Source organism: Mustelus asterias, chromosome 23 (assembly GCF_964213995.1).
Source record: "Mustelus asterias chromosome 23, sMusAst1.hap1.1, whole genome shotgun sequence".
NCBI classification, from domain to species: Eukaryota; Metazoa; Chordata; class Chondrichthyes; order Carcharhiniformes; family Triakidae; genus Mustelus; species Mustelus asterias.
The window spans coordinates 61,193,788-61,211,551 of NC_135823.1; the positions used below are offsets into that span (position 1 = coordinate 61,193,788).

A 17,764-nucleotide genomic window follows, 5' to 3' on the forward strand; every position below is an offset into this window, starting at 1 on the left:
GCAAAGTGTCTATAAGAATCAAGTCCTATTTCGAAAGCATGCATGCTTTCAAGAGGAGGACCCAACACTGCAATTCACTATGTAAACCAAATTTCTAATTTAATACTACTAATTATCAATTTTGTATTTAGATTAAATAGCATTGGATGGTATGTGACAGTCCAGTGTACATTTACCAACAATACTAGAATTTTTCTCCCTCCAGCATGGAATAGTACATATTGCCAATTGTAAGGAGAACATGCAAAGTCTAGGCAATTTCATTACCCAATGTGGAAGCAAGCTGTGGTCTGGAGCCTGTCACAAATGAGCAGTAACTCACACTGGTGTTTTGTGCGTCTGCAGGATGGATTACATTTTGAGCTGGGGTAGCAAATTTTGATACCTGCAAAATACTGGAAAAATAAGGCGGAATATGCTTTCAGCCACCAGATTGGAATAAAAATTAAATAGTTACAAGCATCCAGTGTCACTGTTTACAGCTGAGTTTTCAATTTCTTGAAAAATACTCACTAAAAAGAAAACCAAACTGTAGGTAGCATCACTGCAAACTTTAACTAGAATATTAAGTTTTTGTAGAAATATAGCACTCATTGGGATCTCCGAGATGCTTCCCCCAGCTCAAACCGCAATTACACAGATCACAGACCCCAATAGTTACATAAACAGCTTAGAACCAATAAGAAGTTAAAAGATTCTAAGGCCCCTGGTTGAATTCCTGGCCCATACCCAAGTTAATTGATTATAGCAGGACAGGGGTTTGAACACTACAATTAACTTCATGGATTGTCAGTTAGGAAGGGAGTAATCCCATACCAAACGCCGTCCGGTAACTTTTGCTGGAAAGTGCACTTATGTGGACTTTAACCAATGACAAAATCTGGCTTAGACACTGTTGAATAACTGTCCAAACAGTGGACAATTTGGGTAATGTACACAGTTATATTTACAGACCGTTGGCACCTCTGATATATTCAAATGGAAACATCATGGAAGAGGAGAAAACTGGCATGATAAAGGGCACAGTTTAAACAGGATATAACATTTATAATAAAAAATTATCTCGAGTTGCTATTCAAAACTAAGTGGGCAGAATAGTCATTCAATGGCGTAACAGGGACCAACACAATTCTGTTGCTCTCCTGGCAAAATGCTTTGTTTTAAGAAAACATGTATTACATAGAAATTCTCTTCTACATGTCTTTCAAAATTAACACTCGTGACACAAAGGTAACTAGTTTAAGTTTAATGACTTGTATAGTTTGGGCTATCTATATCATTGAAGGATCCAAGCTCCTTTCAGGATGGCAATCATGACAAGATCAGAAGGTTTCCATATCAGTTTCATAAAGGGATAAGAGTCAATTAAAGATTCGATGGGATGCCTGTTCCAGTCTTTCACGCTGAATTATTCTGGACCAAGACTGCTCCAGATGAACTTCCAATGCATTTTGGCGGAGTTAAAATGAGTTTCATATAGTTATCACTTTGGCTGGATGCTTGAAAAAAAAAATCCTCCCTCTTCCCCACACTTAAATAAAGCAAAACCAGCACTATGCATTTCTGGAATTTTGCCATTATATTTTCCCAACACAAACTGGGAAGGTGCATGTCAAGCTATCCAAATTATATATTGACGAGTTGAGATCCATTCACTTGCTGCCAAAACATTACTTACTTCTGAAATACTATAATATCGCCATCCATGAGCTCGTCAAGTGCTTTATCAAGGGACACTTCATAATCCTGAATTCTCTCTGTTAAATTGGGTTTTACTTCCTAAAGTAAGGCAGTTTTACAAGTTAATATAAGTAATCACAAACTACTCATTTGTTACAATGACTATAAAAGCACAATAACTGGCAGCCAGCTACATTACACATGCAACAGATGATCTCAAAGTAGTTTACTTTATAATGACTTCCAATGATCTGAGCACAACCCGAACACTCAATTGACATTCTTGATGACCATTTTAAAATCAAGTTTGTCCAACATTTTATATTTAACACTGCCTCCCTTCCCATGCATTTTGCGTTCAAGAGGCAGGGCGAATGGTACGGGCACATAACCACTCTTTCAACTTGAATATGCATTTCTATACAAAAGGATTCTGAATCACTTGTGTTGTCAGTCTATAAATTGCTCTATTGCCCTGCGCATGGCATCACAATCAGCTTTGCTCATTTCATCCCAAATCCTAAATTACCTCAATCTTCCTTGTGACTTGGATGTATACTCATCCTCACTATACCAGATGCCTGCAACATACCAGTTCAGTGTTGGAACTGGCTGTTCAATGTACCCTGAATCAATATGACCATGAATGGCTGCATGGTTGACAAAACAAGAAAATTACAACACAGGTACAGGCTGTACGGGATAGTGACTTTGAAGGGGCGCAAGGACAAATACATGAATAGGATGGGAATAGGGGATATGAATAGATCCAATTTTCTTTCTAATTTAGATGAAAAAACAACCAGCATAATCAAGGACCGCACACACCCTGGACATACTCTTCCACCTGGAAAATGATAATGATACAGAAGTCTGAGGTCATCTACCAACCGACTCAAAAACACCTTCCTGCTGCTATCAGACTTTTGAATGGACCTACCATATACAAATTTTTGCATCCTAGTTACAAATGCACTATATTCTGCACCCCCTCCTTTCCTTTTCCCCTATTTACTCTATGAACGTAGTGCTTTGTCTGTATAACGCGCAACAAACAATACTTGTGTCCCAATAGTCCACTAATAAATCAAAACATTCTACCATGAAGTCAGATTTTTAAGTTAACACTATTTTAATAAAATGATATTGCGTTTATGTTTTACAAAGCAAGCTTGGTCATGTATGCTCATACCTCATAGAGGATAAGGTTAGTTCCTTGCGGAAACCCTGCTCTCTCACACATGATCGGCAGTAAATCACCTACACACAACAAAGGTAACAGTTAATGTTTTGGAATGTCTGTACAAATTGATATCTGCTGTTAGCTCTCAACTTACGTATTTTACACGATATAGGGGTGTAGATATGTCCACAGTAATTCAAGCTCCGAGTTTTGGGGTCGTACATCTTCAAAAATAACATTACATCATCTGAAGAGAAAGTCATAGCATTACTATATTGTACATTTACAGTCAGTTTCTGTATTACAACATGCAATTATGATGCATTTTAACTTATTCCTTTAAAGGCATGTCCTTAAACAAGTATAAAACTAAGAACTGAAACAGAATTGTTGCGGAAATCATATAATCGACAACAGTACATTGTTAATATGGACTTACGATCTTTATCAAACTTGGGCAATGTTGCTCCACTGGCGGCCAACTCTGGATCGACTGTCTCTAGAAATATTGTCCACGGGTTGTCATTATCACTCAATTCAATCATCTACAAGAGAAACAAAGTTTGGTTTGTTCGACTACATGGATTCCACAATTTTACTTCATGTTGCATAAACATCTTCACTGATACCATATACTTCAATGAAAGTCGCTAAAGTCCCAGAGGACCATACACTGTTTTCCCCTCTTTGAGGGAGACTGTGCTAACTGGTGGTGATTTAACCCAAGGGTCACCATACCTCAGGCAAGGGGCAAGGCTGAGAAGGCAGGGCCTGCACGAATAATCTCAGCTGGTATGGGAATTTAGCTACGCTGTTTAGAGTCACTCTGCATCACAAACCTGCAATTCTACACAATAACCTAGACACCACAGAACAAACTAAATATCAACAAATTTTCCTAATTAAAAATACACAAACTGCTGATTCTCAGAAGAAACATAAGAGACATGGGGTTGAGAACAAAACTTCACAAGCAGCAGTGTTTAAGGGTGAACATATGGTGTATTTGTGCCAAGTTGCAAAAGTCCAACCTCACGAAGGAGGCCTGGCTGGAGGTGGCCAGAGGAGTGAGCAGCCATGGGGTTGTGGCATGAGTATGGGTGCTGCCAGAAGTGCTTGAATGAGCTAGTGGGGGCTTGATGGCGAGTGGCATGCATTCTGGTGTGGTGGCAAGCCTGCATATGATATGGCATCCATCTGCAGCAGTGTGTAATACAAGCGTCTGGCGTCTATCAGGTCAACATGTGACAGAATACAGGACCAATCACGCTTATGCAAGAAGGCACAGGGCCCACACCCATGGTCAATCTAGTGCTGGGCACGAACTGTGTACACCAGAAAGCATGAAGATAGTTGCTAGCATGTACCCTATACTGTATCTTTATAAATAGTTCGAGATAATAAGACTCAAGAGTTAACCTATGTATGACTTCAGACTAATCACCAGGCAGGAGTGTTCTCTTCCTGTTGGGGAACACTTCAGCAGTCACGGGCATTCAGCCTCTGATCTTCGGGTAAGCTTTCTCCAAGGTGGCCTTCATGACACACGACAACGCAGAATCGCTGAGCAGAAACCGATAGCCAAGTTCGGCGCACAAGGACGGCCTCAACCGGGATCTTGGGTTCATGTCACACTATCTGTAACCCCCACGACTTGCTGGGCCTTGCAAAATCTCACTAACTGTCCTGGCTGGAGACAATACACATCTCTTTAACCTGTGCTTAACCCTCTCTCCACTCTCATTGTCTGTAACCTGTAAAGACTTAATTATCTGTGTTGACTCGCATTCCAACCATTATCTTGTAAACTGAGTTTGTGTCTGTATATGCCCTGTTTGTGAACACAACTCCCACTCACCTGATGAAGGGGCAGTGCTCCGAAAGCTTGTGGCTTGTGCTACCAAATAAACCTGTTGGACTTTAACCTGGTGTTGTGAGACTTCTTACTGACTTCAAACCAAGAGAACAGCAACCAACATACAACAGTGGATGACCCATGCCCAAGAAGTCAGCGAAGACCCACATGTGCATCAAGACATAGGGTAGCATCACAGCAGAGCACCATCGCCAATCATTAGTGCCTGGTGCAGTGACAAGCATGGATGACTGCATGCAGCAGGCCTCCCAGTGGTACACCTTCTCTGGTGCAGGAGAGAAGTGTCACATTTTCTCTTATTTCTGGATGATAGCTCATTGCGAAAAGGAGGGGGGTGGTGTGCCCCCTCTCAAAGATAATGCAGATGGAAGGCATGGCAATGGAGATTAACATGGTGACAGCAGGCCAGGCTATCTCAGAGGGAGAGACAGGTGTGGAGCTGAGAGAGATGTAATGGCTGCAGATGCAAATTGTTCAAATTCTGTGGTGCTGCAATTGCACAGAGCCTTGGGTAGACTGCACCTGGAGTATTGCGTAGCTTTGGTTTCCTTACCGAAGGAAGGATATCCTTGCCATAAAGGGTGCAACGGAGATTCACCTGATTAATCTCTGGAATAGCAGAATTGTCTTACGAGGTGTGATTGAGGACACTGAATCTGTATTCTTTGCAAGTTCAGTAGAATGAGGGGCGACTGCGAATTTTTTGATTTATTATTTACATGTGTTAACATAGTGAAAAGTATTATTTCTTGCATGCTATACAAAGCATACCATTCAGAGAAGGAAACGAGAGTGTGCAGAATGTAGTGTTACAGTCATAGCTAGGGTGCAGAGAAAGACTAACTTAATGCAAGTTAAGTCCATTCAAAAGTCTGACAGCAGCAGGGAAGAAGCTGTTCTTGAGTTGGTTGGTATGTGACCTCAGACTTCTGTATCTTTTTCCTGAAGGAAGATGATGGAAGAGAGAATGTCCAGGGTGCGTGGGGTCCTTAACTATGCTAGTTGCTTTGCCGAGGCAGTGGGAAGTGTATACAGCCAATGGATGGGAGGCTGGTTTGCGTGATGGATGGGGCTACATTCATGACCTTTTGTAGTTCCTTACGGTCTTGCGCAGAGCAGGAGCCATACCAAGCTGTGATACAACTGGAAAGAATGCTTTCTATGGTGCATCTGTAAAAGTTGGAGAGAGTCATAGCGGACATGCCAAATTTCCTTAATCTTGAGAAAGTACAGGCGTTGGTGGGCTTTCTTAACTATAGTGTCGACGTGTGTGTGTGTGTGGGGGAGAGAGAGAGAGAGAGAGAGAGAGAGATCGATCAGAACAGGTTGTTGGTGATCTGCACACCTAAAAACTTGAAGCTCTCGACCCTTTCTATTTCGTCCCCGTTGACGTAGACTGGGGCATGTTCTCCTTTACGCTTCCTGAAGTCGATGACAATCTCCTTCGTTTTGTTGACATTGAGGGAGATTATTGTTGCCGCACCAGTTCACCAGATTCGCTCTCATTCCTGTCCTCTGTCTCGTCATTGTTTGAGATTCGCCCCACTACAGTGGTATCAGCAAACTTGAAAATAAAGTTGGAGCGGAATTTGGCCACACAGTCATAGGTGTATGAGGAGTATAGTAAGGGGATGAGAACACAGCTTTGTGAGGCACCGGTGTTGAGGATGACCATGGAGGTGGTGCTGTTGCCTATCCTTACTGATTGAGGTCTGAGAGTTAGGAAGTTCAGGATCCAGTCGCAGAGGGAGTTTGGAGATGAGTTTCGTGGGAATAATGGTGTTGAAGGCTGAGCTGTAGCCAATAAATAGGAGTCTGACATAGGTGTCTTTGTTATCTAGGTGTTCCAGGATTAAGTGCAGGGCCAGGGAAATGGCGTCTGCTGTGGACCTGTTGCGGCGATAGGCAAACTGTAGTGGATCCAGGTAGTCCGGGAGGCTGGAATTAATTCGTGCCCTGACTAGCCTTTTGAAGCACTTCATAATGATGTCAGAGCCACCGGCCGATAGTCAATAAGGCACACAGATTGATTTTTCTTTCACACAATTCTTAGGGCTTGATAGGGTAGATGTCGTTAGGATGTTCCCCCTGGGTATTCAGAGTCTAGAACCAGGGGGCAGAGTCTCAGAATAAGGGCAGGCTATTTAAGACTCATAAGGAGTTTTTCCACTGTTTTTTTCACGGAGGGTGGCGAATCTTGGAATTCTCTACAGAGGGTTGGGGAAGCTCATGCTCAAGATGGAAATCGATAAGATTTCTGAATACTAATGATATCAAGGGTCATGGGAAAAATGGTGTGGAGATAGGTGAGCCATGATCTGTTGGAATGATGGAGTTGGCTTAATGGGCTGAATGGCCTACACCTGCTCCCATTTCCCCATGTTTCTTTGTGGCAAGTGAAGATCACGCAAAGCTCAGAAAACAGCAATGCCTTCCGCTGGGTCAATGGTGGAAGTGGCATCTGCATCAGAGACCTCAAGAGAGGGCGACACCATGTAAGGTGCACCATCACATCAGTCCAGCACATCCTGCACCAGCAGATGCTCTCATCAGTCAGACATCAAGTGTGCCGAGCGCAGATAGCACTATCTGGTCAGGAAATGACCCACATGCTCAGTGCTGACAGAGATAATGACAGCTGTGGTCAGTTCCCATGAGGACACCGATTGAGAGTTGGATCAACAGTGGGTGCTTATCGAGCAGCATTGAGGAATACGCAGAAGAGTTCTCAGAGTTGTTTGACCCATGACTAAAGTGGTTTTTAATTTCAAACTTGTTTCACAGGAATATGCTTGTCTACCCATGCCATGAGGGCAGCAGAGTGGTTAGCACTGCTGCTTCAGAGGCAGGGACGTGGGTTCGATTCCCAGCTTGGGCGACTGTGCTGAGTCTGCATGTGCATCCTGTGGCTGGATGGGTTTCCTCCTGGTGCTACGGTTTCCTCCCACAGTCCCAATGGCGTGCTGGTTAGCTGCTAAATTCTCCCTTCGTGTATCCAAACAGGCACCAGTGTGGTTAGTAGGGCATTTTCATAGTAACTTCATTGCAGTGTTAATGTAAGCCTACTTGTGACACTAATAAATAAACTTTAAACATTGGCTTAAGTGCATGGCATCCTCCAGCATGACAGGGGTGACCCTCGGGGTGACATGCAGCTACCCCACCAAATGGATGTAGTAAGAATGCACCAGCCCCCTATGGAGTTAATTATGAACATTAAGTTGGTAAATGCATGGACCTGCTGCCAGGGAGCCCCTGGTAAGCAGGGAAGAGTAGGTGGGCAACAAAAGGGTCAAGAACCAGACAGCTGAAGGCAATAAGCGCCTTGTTCAAGGAGCCACTGGCTTTGGTGATGGCCCTTTGTTCCCACTCAATGACCAGAACATTGCTTCTAACACCAATGACAGACAATTGCACTGCTTAGATGCAGTTGGCCCAGCCTGTACCAGATTCCTCAAGGGTCCCACAAACCAGAGATCATTTGCCACAAGCATCTAATGCACCGGAATGGCAAAATTATCAACTCTACGTACAGGGGCAGTTCAATGGCTAAGCACCAGGAAATAACACAAACACACAATGGGTATTCATTAGCTTGCCTATGTTTTATATGGCACAGTGCTTCATTTGGGCATCTCAACATATGTTAGATGGCTTACTTCAAATGAGGGTCACATGATTCTTATTCATCCAGGAGGCAGTGGCCAGCTGGATGCCAGTGACCAAGGCAAGATGGATGATGAGCTCATGGGCTCTACATGCCAACAAGGATGACACACAGGAACAGGAGTGGGCCATTTGGTCCTTCAAGCCTGCTCCACCATTCAAGATGATCATAGCTGATCTGGTTGTGGTCTCAACTCCACATTCCTGTCTGCACCCGCCCCCCCGATAACCCTCAATTTGCTTGCCAAACAGAAATCTATAACTCTGCCTCGAATAAAGTTCAAAGACTCAGTCTCCATCACTTTCTGAAGAACAGAATTCCACACAATGACCTTTGGGAGATAAAGGGTCCCTTTTTTAAAAGGGGAGACATTTTATTTTTAAATGATGTCCCCTGGCCTTAATCTCCCCTACATGAGGGGACGCTCTCCAAGTATTCACCATATTTGCCCCCTCAGGATCTACCTTGCATTCTTTTGAACTCCAATGAATATAGGCCTAATCTGTTCAACCTTTCTTCATAAGTCAAGTCCTTCATTCCAGGAATGGGTCCAGTTCTTCTGAACTGCTTCTAAAGCAATACCTTTTTTTAAAATGAGACAACCAGAACTGTACACAGTATTCCATATGTGGTCTCACCAAGGCCCTGTACGGTTGTAGTAAAATTTGCGTACTTTTATATTCTGTTCCTTTTGAAATTATCAACATCCATTTGCCTTCTTCATCACTCGTTTGTATCTGCATACTGAGATTCATCCACCCGGATATCATCTGCACAATTGTTATCCCTTCTGCAAGCTTTCTCCATTTAAACAGTATGCTGTCTTTCTAATCTTCCTGCCCAAAGCACACAAGTTCACATTTACCCAAGCTATACTCTGCCAAGTATTTGCACATTCACTTAACCTGTTTATCCCTTTGCAGACTCTACCTCCTTCTGACAACCTTCAGACCTATCTTGGTGTCATCAGCAAAGTTAGCTACCATGCATTCAGTCCCTTGCAAGTAATAGAGGACCCAACACTCATCCTTGTGGTACTCAGCTAGTTACAGCTTGCCAATCTGAAAAAGACCCATTATTCCTACTCTCTACTTCATGTTAGTCAATCAATCTTATATCCATGTTAATATGTTACTTCTTACACCATGTCATCTTATGTGATGTAATAACCTTTAATGTGGTACTGTATTAAATGCCTTTTGGAAATCCACGCCCATCACATCTACCAGTTCCTCTTCTTCCACCTAGGATATTACTTTGTTAATTAACATACAATCAAATTAACAATGGATTCTGGCACTTTCCCCATGGTGTCTAACCAGTCTATCATTTCTTCCTTGCTGCCTCCCTCCTTTCTTGAATAAAGGTATTACATTAGCTATTTGCCAATCCACTGGAACTTTTCCAGAAACAAAGAAAGTTTGAGAGATTATAACCAATTCATCTATCTGTGTTAGCACTTCTTCTAAGAGCCTGCGGTGCAGACCATTTGGGTACTGGTCAGGTCGAATAAATTTCCTAGCACCCTTTTCCTAGTGATGGTAATTGTATTAAGTTCATCCCTCCCTGTCATCTCTTGATTTTCAAAACCCTTGGGAGTTTTCCAAGTCCTCTACTGAGAAGGCAGATACAAAATACCTGTTCGGCAACCAGTTATTTCTTGCTTTCCATCAATTCCCCAGACTCACTCTCTAGAGGACCAACACTAACTTTAGTTACTCTTTTCCTATTTAAATACTTGTAGAAAAGTTTGTGAATTTTTTATTTATTACCAGCTATCTTTCTCTTATACTTTGAGTTCTGCCTCTATTATCTTTTCAGTCATTCTTTGCTGGTCCTTGAAATCCGTCCAATCTTCTGACCTACCACCCACCTTTGCAGATTTAGTGTTTCTTTCATTTTAACACTGTCCCTAACAGAATGCTGTCTTGGTCCACTACTTTGTAACTTCCCTTGACTGTATATCCTTTTGCTTAATCCCTTCTCCCATTATTTACTTTAAAGCTCTCTCTTCCCCACCCTAGTTACACAATTCACCAGAACAGTGGTCCCAGCACAATTCAAGTATAGACCGTCCCAATTGTACAGCTCCCATTTTATCCAGTACTGGTGCCAGTACCCCATGAATCAAAACCTATTTCTCCCACAGCAACCTTTGAGGCACTCATTCATCTCTCTAATACAAAGGCAAATGGGTCTGGTGGGGTATGCCAGTCGAATCTATTGACAATGACTGAGTCATGGGTTTCCCCAACAGGCAGGTCAATAGTTGTTGCCAATAGTTTTTCCCCTGGATGGCCATTGTCTATACTGGTTGTATTGCTGATTCCCTCTCATTCACTAGAGTTGGAGACATGCTCTCAAGAATCATCCAACATCAGTTCAACTCTTGGCTGCTATGTCAAGTTGTGCAGAGCACAGATCACCATGATGAGAGGTGCTTGAGAGTCCTTATTAAAAGTGTTCCCCCAGAGTGGTCTAAATATCTAAAGCACATTTTCAAAAGGCCAAATTAGTGGTTCAAAAATCACTCATGTAGATAGATGTTGAGACTATGAGTCCTCCCCCTTGATGGTGGGATTGCGCACTAATGCGCACAACTCTTTATAACTGAGGTTTTATTCTCAAAGGCTTTCTGGTTATGCAAACAATTGCTACATCTGGGACTGTCCCTGAATCAAAGCTTCCTTGGAATGTAATGTACTCAGGTCAGATTTTTTAAGATTTCAAATGGTCTGCACAGAGTGGGAGAGAGAGTTAAAGCCCTTCCCACTGACGAAAGAACCTGGATGTTGTGAGAGAGTCGCGACAGCAAAAGTGCATGCAGCCTCGGACCCACTGGACTCAACGAAATTCGGCTACGGAGCTGAAACTTGTTTGGTTCAACTTGTGTTATCAGACCAGAGCCTTATTAACACCCTGCCCTCATGAACAAAGCATTCATCAACTCTTGTGCTGCGGTGGGTTGCAGATTGAGAGATCCCACAAACATCTCCAGCTGATTCCTGGAACAACCGGATGCTGAAAAGGATAAGCACCACAGCCATCTCCACGACCACAGCCAGTGGGTGCCCTCCACACCCTAGTGGAATCAACTCCACCTCCAACATGTCACATAGGTCAGCAACTATTTGATTGGAAACAGTCAGACACTGGTGGTTTAAAATGTCCGTGAAGCTGGGCTGTTGTCTGCAGACCCTCTGTGCTGCCTTGCGCCACACTGTTCCTATGTGCTCTCCATATGCACATGCCAGCATAACATTCTGCTGAGCTACTCTGCCCATAACATGTGCCCAAACAGCTACTGAAGTTCGCTCTTATAATACTCTTGGTTGAAGGAGGCAAACTCTGAGCACAGGCTAACCGTTTCCTGATGCAGCTTTTGATCCTTGATGCGCATCAAGCTCCTTGCCTGCAATTTCCCACAAAATCTTATCAGTTTATTCCAGGAAGGGCTGTAAAAAAACTAGTTCAAATTCTACAGGGGAATTTATCCTGGAACATACACACTTACAGTTTTGTTGCTGTCTGCTTCGTAGTCCAACATTGCTGGTCTCTTAGTCCCATTACTCCGAGCCTGCATTGGCCACAACCGTATCTGTTCCTGTGGATAACCCTGGGTCAAAGCAACAGCGACACATTAGATCAAAACAGTTTTAAAAAGTTATGCAGTTACAAATGAAGTATTGTTGGAGCACAGCATTCCAATTGAGTACAGTTTCAAGAAATAGACTTGTCAGTGCTTGGTGCTTTGTAGAAAACATAGTACCAAATAAGGCAAATCTTCAGAGATATGAACACAAAATGCTCCATTCTATGCATAAGTGTACCTTAAATCTCAGAACCCGAAAGACACATTTCCCCCCGTGGCCTTGAGGGAGAAGACAATGCATGATTAATCATTAAACCAGAGACATACATCTCTACACCGAGAAAGTGATCTCAACCAGGGTATCATTTGGACTGTCACAACTGGCCTGGTGTTCTTGAGTTGGGGAAGAGAGGTGCAAAATGAAATGGTCATGCTGTGGTTTGGAGAGGTGCTTGCAGATGTTAGCGTTCCAATGCATCTGCCGCCTTTGTCTTGCGAGGTGGTAGAGGCTGCAGGTTTGGAAGATGCTGTCACAGGAGGCTTGGCACGCTGCTGCAGGGCATGTTGTGAATGCAATACACACTGCTGACACTGTGCACTGGTGGTGGGAGGGAGAGAGTGAATATTTAAGGTGTGGTCGGAGGGCTGATGAAGCTCTGGCTTGGATGGTGTTGAGCTTCCTGAAGGTGGTTGGAGCTGCACTCATCCGGACAAGCATTCCATTCCATCTCGAAGCTAACTCTACAATGTCGCATGCTCTCATTCATGTACTGCCATCGTATCAGCATCGATTGCAAGTCTGATGTGGGCCATGAATTCATGACCTCAGACGTAAGAATTCTATTGCTGATCCAAATGTGATGGCGGAAATGAAGTATGCTTACTTTCCAGTGCCACTGAACCTTCTTAAAACGTGAATGCTGTTAGGATCAACATGTCACAATACCCAGTACCTTTTACTGCAACAAGCCTGCAGAATCGATTCAAAAAGCACATTTCCACTTTTTCAAAGCAATTCTAGTTGTTTGGTTATAAGCCAAATAAGACAACAGAAAACAATTCTGGTGGGCAATGCTGTCCTAGTTTTATGGTATCAAACACATCTTAGTGAAATACTAACCATTGTTTGTGATAGATTCTGAACAAACTCTGCAAGTGTGGAATTTTTCAAGACTTTGAACACCGTATATTTCACTTTTTCTTCATCGTACATGTCATTACCCTGATGTCCACAGAACTGGTCTTCTGTTACTATCTAAAAGGAAACAAAATGCAGGAACCAGCTGATAAGATTGAATTTTAAAAGCAACAACTTTTACAATATTGCAATACAACAAAAGCTGTTTGCAGTTTGCTTCATCACAAACACAAAAATAAAACATTAAGCAATTCACTTAATCCAAGAAATGGGGTGAGATTGCAAGTTGATGGGGGAGGAGGGGAAGAGGAGAGAGTCGAGTGGTGTTAAGAACAAGCCCCTGCTTCCACATCCATTTTGTCCTCCTATCCGGGGCAAATTCCTTTTTGTGGGTAGCACGGTGGTTAGCACTGCTCCCTCAGCGCTAGGGACCAGAGTTTGATTCCAGCTTTGGGTGACTGTCCGTGTGGAGTTTGCACGTTCTCTCAGTGTCTGTATGGGTTTCCTCCGGGTGCTCCAGTTGCCTCCCACTCGCGAAAGGGTTAGTTAAATTGCCTGTGTAATTTGTCCAGTATTGTCCTAAAACGTGTAGGTTAGGTGGATTAGCCGTAGTAGATGGGCAGGGTTATGAGGACATAGCAGGGGGTTGTTGGGTCTGGGTACGATGTTCTTTTGGAGACTTGAAGACTCAATGGGCCAAATGACTTCCTCCTGCACTCTAAGGATTCTAGCTGAGGCCTCACGAACACTCTGTACAATTGCAACAAAACCTCACTATTTTTAAACTCCAATCACTTTGCAGTAAAGCCCAAAATGCCATTTACCCAAACTATTTGTTGGACCTGCCTGTTGGCTTTTTGTGATTCATGCACCAGAACACCTAGATCCCCCTGTACTTCACTCACCTGCAGTCTCTCTCCATTTAGATAATAATCTGCCTTTTGCTTCCTCATATCAAAGTGCATGACCTCACACTTCCCCACATTAAACTCCATTTGCCTACAGTTTTGGTCCCCTTATCGAAAGAAAGATAGAACATTGGAGGCAGTCCAAAGGAGATTCACCATGCTAATTTCTGGGATGAGAGGGTTGTCCTATCAAGAGAGACTCAATCGTCTGGGTCTGTATTCCTCGAAATTTAGAAGAGGGGTAACCTTATCCAAACATATAATTCAATTTCACCTCTTCCACGATTGTCCCACCCCCTCACACTCCACCACCTCTCTCTTCAATTCCCTCAGGGCCCAACAATAATGTATTCCATGACTGAACATTCACAGCTCTCTGGGGTAGGAAACACCCAACGATTTGCAACTTTGAGGCGAGTATTTGCCCATCTCAGGTGTCGAGTTGGATCAAATGGAGTTAAATGCGATGAGAGTAGGGAGACATGGTGCAATGCCACATAGCTGCTATATCATGTAAGATTTTCATGTAATCAGGATATAGCTGTCCCGTATCTTTCAAAATACTCTTGTTCCTATAGCCCTGGATGGCATGAACAATAAATTTTAATGAAATATGCTCTTGAACAGGGCAATGTATGAATCAAATTATGGGTGAAGTAATTTATTTTCAAAACAAAAAAGGGCTGAAGATCTACTTGGAATTAATGACGTGCAGATATTCAAGTTTTACATTTGTAGATACTCAAGTTTTAAGTGCGCTTTCTGGTTCCTAAACACACAAGGTACAAATTCCGTACGTTAAAAGTAGAGTGCATATTGTGACAGCCAAGTGCAGCAAGAATTACGGTCAGATTTAAATGACAAGAGTGCTCCAATACCTGCACTTGCATGTAGAGGTGTGCTTCTTGCCTTTCCTTTCTTTTCTGAGCCTCCACCCTCTTCTCTTCTTGCAGACGCTCCACCAATTGTTGTGGAATGTTGTGGTCTGTGACAGCTTGTAAAACCTCACCTTTAAACAAGAGTTTTTAAACACATTTGTATTCATGTAAATTGCCCCAACATAAAAGCCTAAAACCAAACAAATACCAGCACAAAACTAGTTAAAAACAAGCGTCCCGCACAAGTGCTGAACGACCCAAATACGTCACTAAGTTACTAAGTGTACTCTCCATTTTGCAGGCCAACTTGGAGAGGGTTTCACAATCAACTGAACAACAAGTTAACCAATGTTAGTTCAAGAAGAAATATTGGCCAGTATTTCTAATGAACACTCTGCTCTTCAAAAATATGCTCTGCAATAATTTTGCATTTACCTGAACAGGCAGATGAAGCCCAAGGTCAACAGTACTTTTAGAAAAAAATAATGCACATACTTGCTAACATTTGAAGGAATTTGTTTTTGACAAAGCACGCAATTTTGGTTAGTTTATTAAATTTGCAAAATAGGTTTCTAGACAAATTTAGATCAATACTAAACAGACCTCCAATGTTCAAGACAGCACCCATAAGGTTACATAAATATAGTGATGGACTGTCCATTAGTCTATCAATATCCTACCAATGTACTCAGACTGATTGGTTAACAGGTTCTGCAATCAATTGCTCAAACGCCAATGCACTTATTTGACAGGAACTTTGTGCCTAACACAAGAATACAAACATATGAAATAGGAATAGACCATTCGGCCTCGAGCTTGCTCCACCATTCAATAAGATCATGGCTTATCTGTGTTTTCAGTTCCACATTTCCCATCAACCCCTGAAAACCGTTGATTCCCTTGCCAACAAGAATTTATCTGCGCTACTTTAAAAATATTCAACAAACCCACTTCAACTGCCTTGAGGCGGAGATTTCCAAAGTCGCACGGCCCTCAGAAAAAAAAAATCTGCCTCAGCTTGGTCCTCCAAGGCCTACTCCCAATTTTAAAACAGTGCCTCCCTTCCCTTGCCACATCCCAGTTCTGGACTCACCCACTTGAGGAAACATCCTTTCAACATTCACTTTGCCAATACAGTTCAGGATCTTATAAATGTCAATCAAGCCACCTTTCAATTTTCTAAACTCTGGTGGAGACAAGCCTAGACTTTCCAATCTGTCTTCATAAGAATCTGTTTATTCCAGGTATCAATCCTGTGACAATTGAGAATCCTTTTATCGATGATCAGCTACCTGTTAATTGGATAAATGCACAGAAATATCTGCACACCATTTTCAAAGGGCAGAGTTTGCTATTCTGCATTCAAAACTTGCTTACTTAATTTTGATTCTCTGACGTACACCATCATATAGGCGTTGGTGCAGTGTCGCACAGATAAATCATCGTCGTGACCTCCATAGTTGTGTTCAATTGCTTCCTCTTTTGTACACCTTGATACAACATCGTCATCAAATTTACACCACTTGGAAAGAGGAAAGAGAACATAATTAAGTACGTCATCCCAAATCATTTCATAGTCAATAAAGGAAACAATCAAAACATAGTTAAAAATATTGCTTCATTATTGTGTTAAACTGAGACTAGCGTTCAGAAGGCTATCAATTAATGCTCAAATACAAAATAAGTTTCAATGAATGGCACCAATGGGCCAACATGGAAGAATAGATAACACAACAATGCCTTAAGCTTAGACCATCAAAAACTGAAGGATGTGTTACCATTAATGGTGTATAATTAGACTGTCAAATGTTAACTTACTAACTTGCGCAACCTTTTGATAGTGCATGCTGTTGGGGCAATACATTGAAGATTCTTTTAATAGACTGCGCTAAAGCAATAATAAAATACTGACCGTAGCTCAGGACAACAAGCCAAAGAACTATGCCTTGAAATACAAAAGGGAATGAGTTTACAGCAATACCCTCAATTCTGAAAAATCTCACATTGACAACTTCACAACAAAATTTTCAACATACAAGTACACTGCTCTCGGGTTAAAAGCAATAATCAAGTGTTACTTCAATAGTGCTTCTGGATTAAAGCCGTAAGTATTAAGAGTGGAATTAACCCAGGTGGTGGAGTTAAAGATACAGAAAACTAATTATTCAATTGCTTTACTCCTATTGACGTTAAAAAACCTTGCACATGGCAAACAAATATCATATATCAGCGTATCCATATGATCCCCACAGCGCAGGAGGCCACCATTTGGCCCATTGAGTCTGTACCAACTCTGCAAAAAAGCATGTTTATACAGCCCACCCTCCTTGTCCTGCCTTATTCCCATGCATTTACTATGGTTAATCCACCTAACCTACTTATCTTTGGATTGTGGGAGAAACCGGAGCCCTGGAGAAAACCCACAGACACAGGGAGAACACGCAAATCCCACACAGTCACCAAGGCCGGAATTGAACACAGATCCATGGTGTTGTGAGGCAGAAGTGCTAACCACTCTGTGCACTAATTAGTGTAAAGTAACTCAGGCGAAGTTAAGAATCTCAGCATCAAAGTACTCTCATACAAATGGCCAAAAATCTAGCCACTGAACTCAGATGATTCTCCCTGCTCCTCAGTGTACAGCTCACTTGGTCATGGTCTAAAGGAGTTGCTGTCAAGCTTGTTACTCTGTCAAGATGACCATTTTCTACCCTATCACAAAGGGAGGGAGACAAGCAGAGACTATCAACAGAACCACAGATTCTCCTGGTCAGAATAGTTCAGTACCATACTAAATGGTGCAGTTCTCCAGAGACATGTGTTCTTTTTAGTTTTAACTTAG

At 42.4% G+C, this 17,764-nt stretch overlaps 1 protein-coding gene across 8 annotated transcripts in view; it reads right to left on the reverse strand.

The window, feature by feature from the left end:
• The window catches only part of usp7 (ubiquitin specific peptidase 7 (herpes virus-associated)), a 141,636-nt gene that overhangs the window by 16,254 nt on the left and 107,618 nt on the right, over window positions 1-17,764 (reverse strand). For all 8 annotated transcript variants that reach the window (XM_078240749.1, XM_078240747.1, XM_078240748.1 and 5 more), the window contains 8 exons: window positions 16,300-16,444; window positions 14,923-15,053; window positions 13,119-13,253; window positions 11,921-12,022; window positions 3,303-3,408; window positions 3,018-3,110; window positions 2,873-2,940; window positions 1,679-1,779 (listed from right to left, as the gene is read on the reverse strand). In XM_078240749.1, coding sequence (XP_078096875.1) covers window positions 1,679-1,779; window positions 2,873-2,940; window positions 3,018-3,110; window positions 3,303-3,408; window positions 11,921-12,022; window positions 13,119-13,253; window positions 14,923-15,053; window positions 16,300-16,444 — 881 coding nt within the window. The remainder of the gene's footprint in view (window positions 1-1,678; window positions 1,780-2,872; window positions 2,941-3,017; window positions 3,111-3,302; window positions 3,409-11,920; window positions 12,023-13,118; window positions 13,254-14,922; window positions 15,054-16,299; window positions 16,445-17,764) is intronic.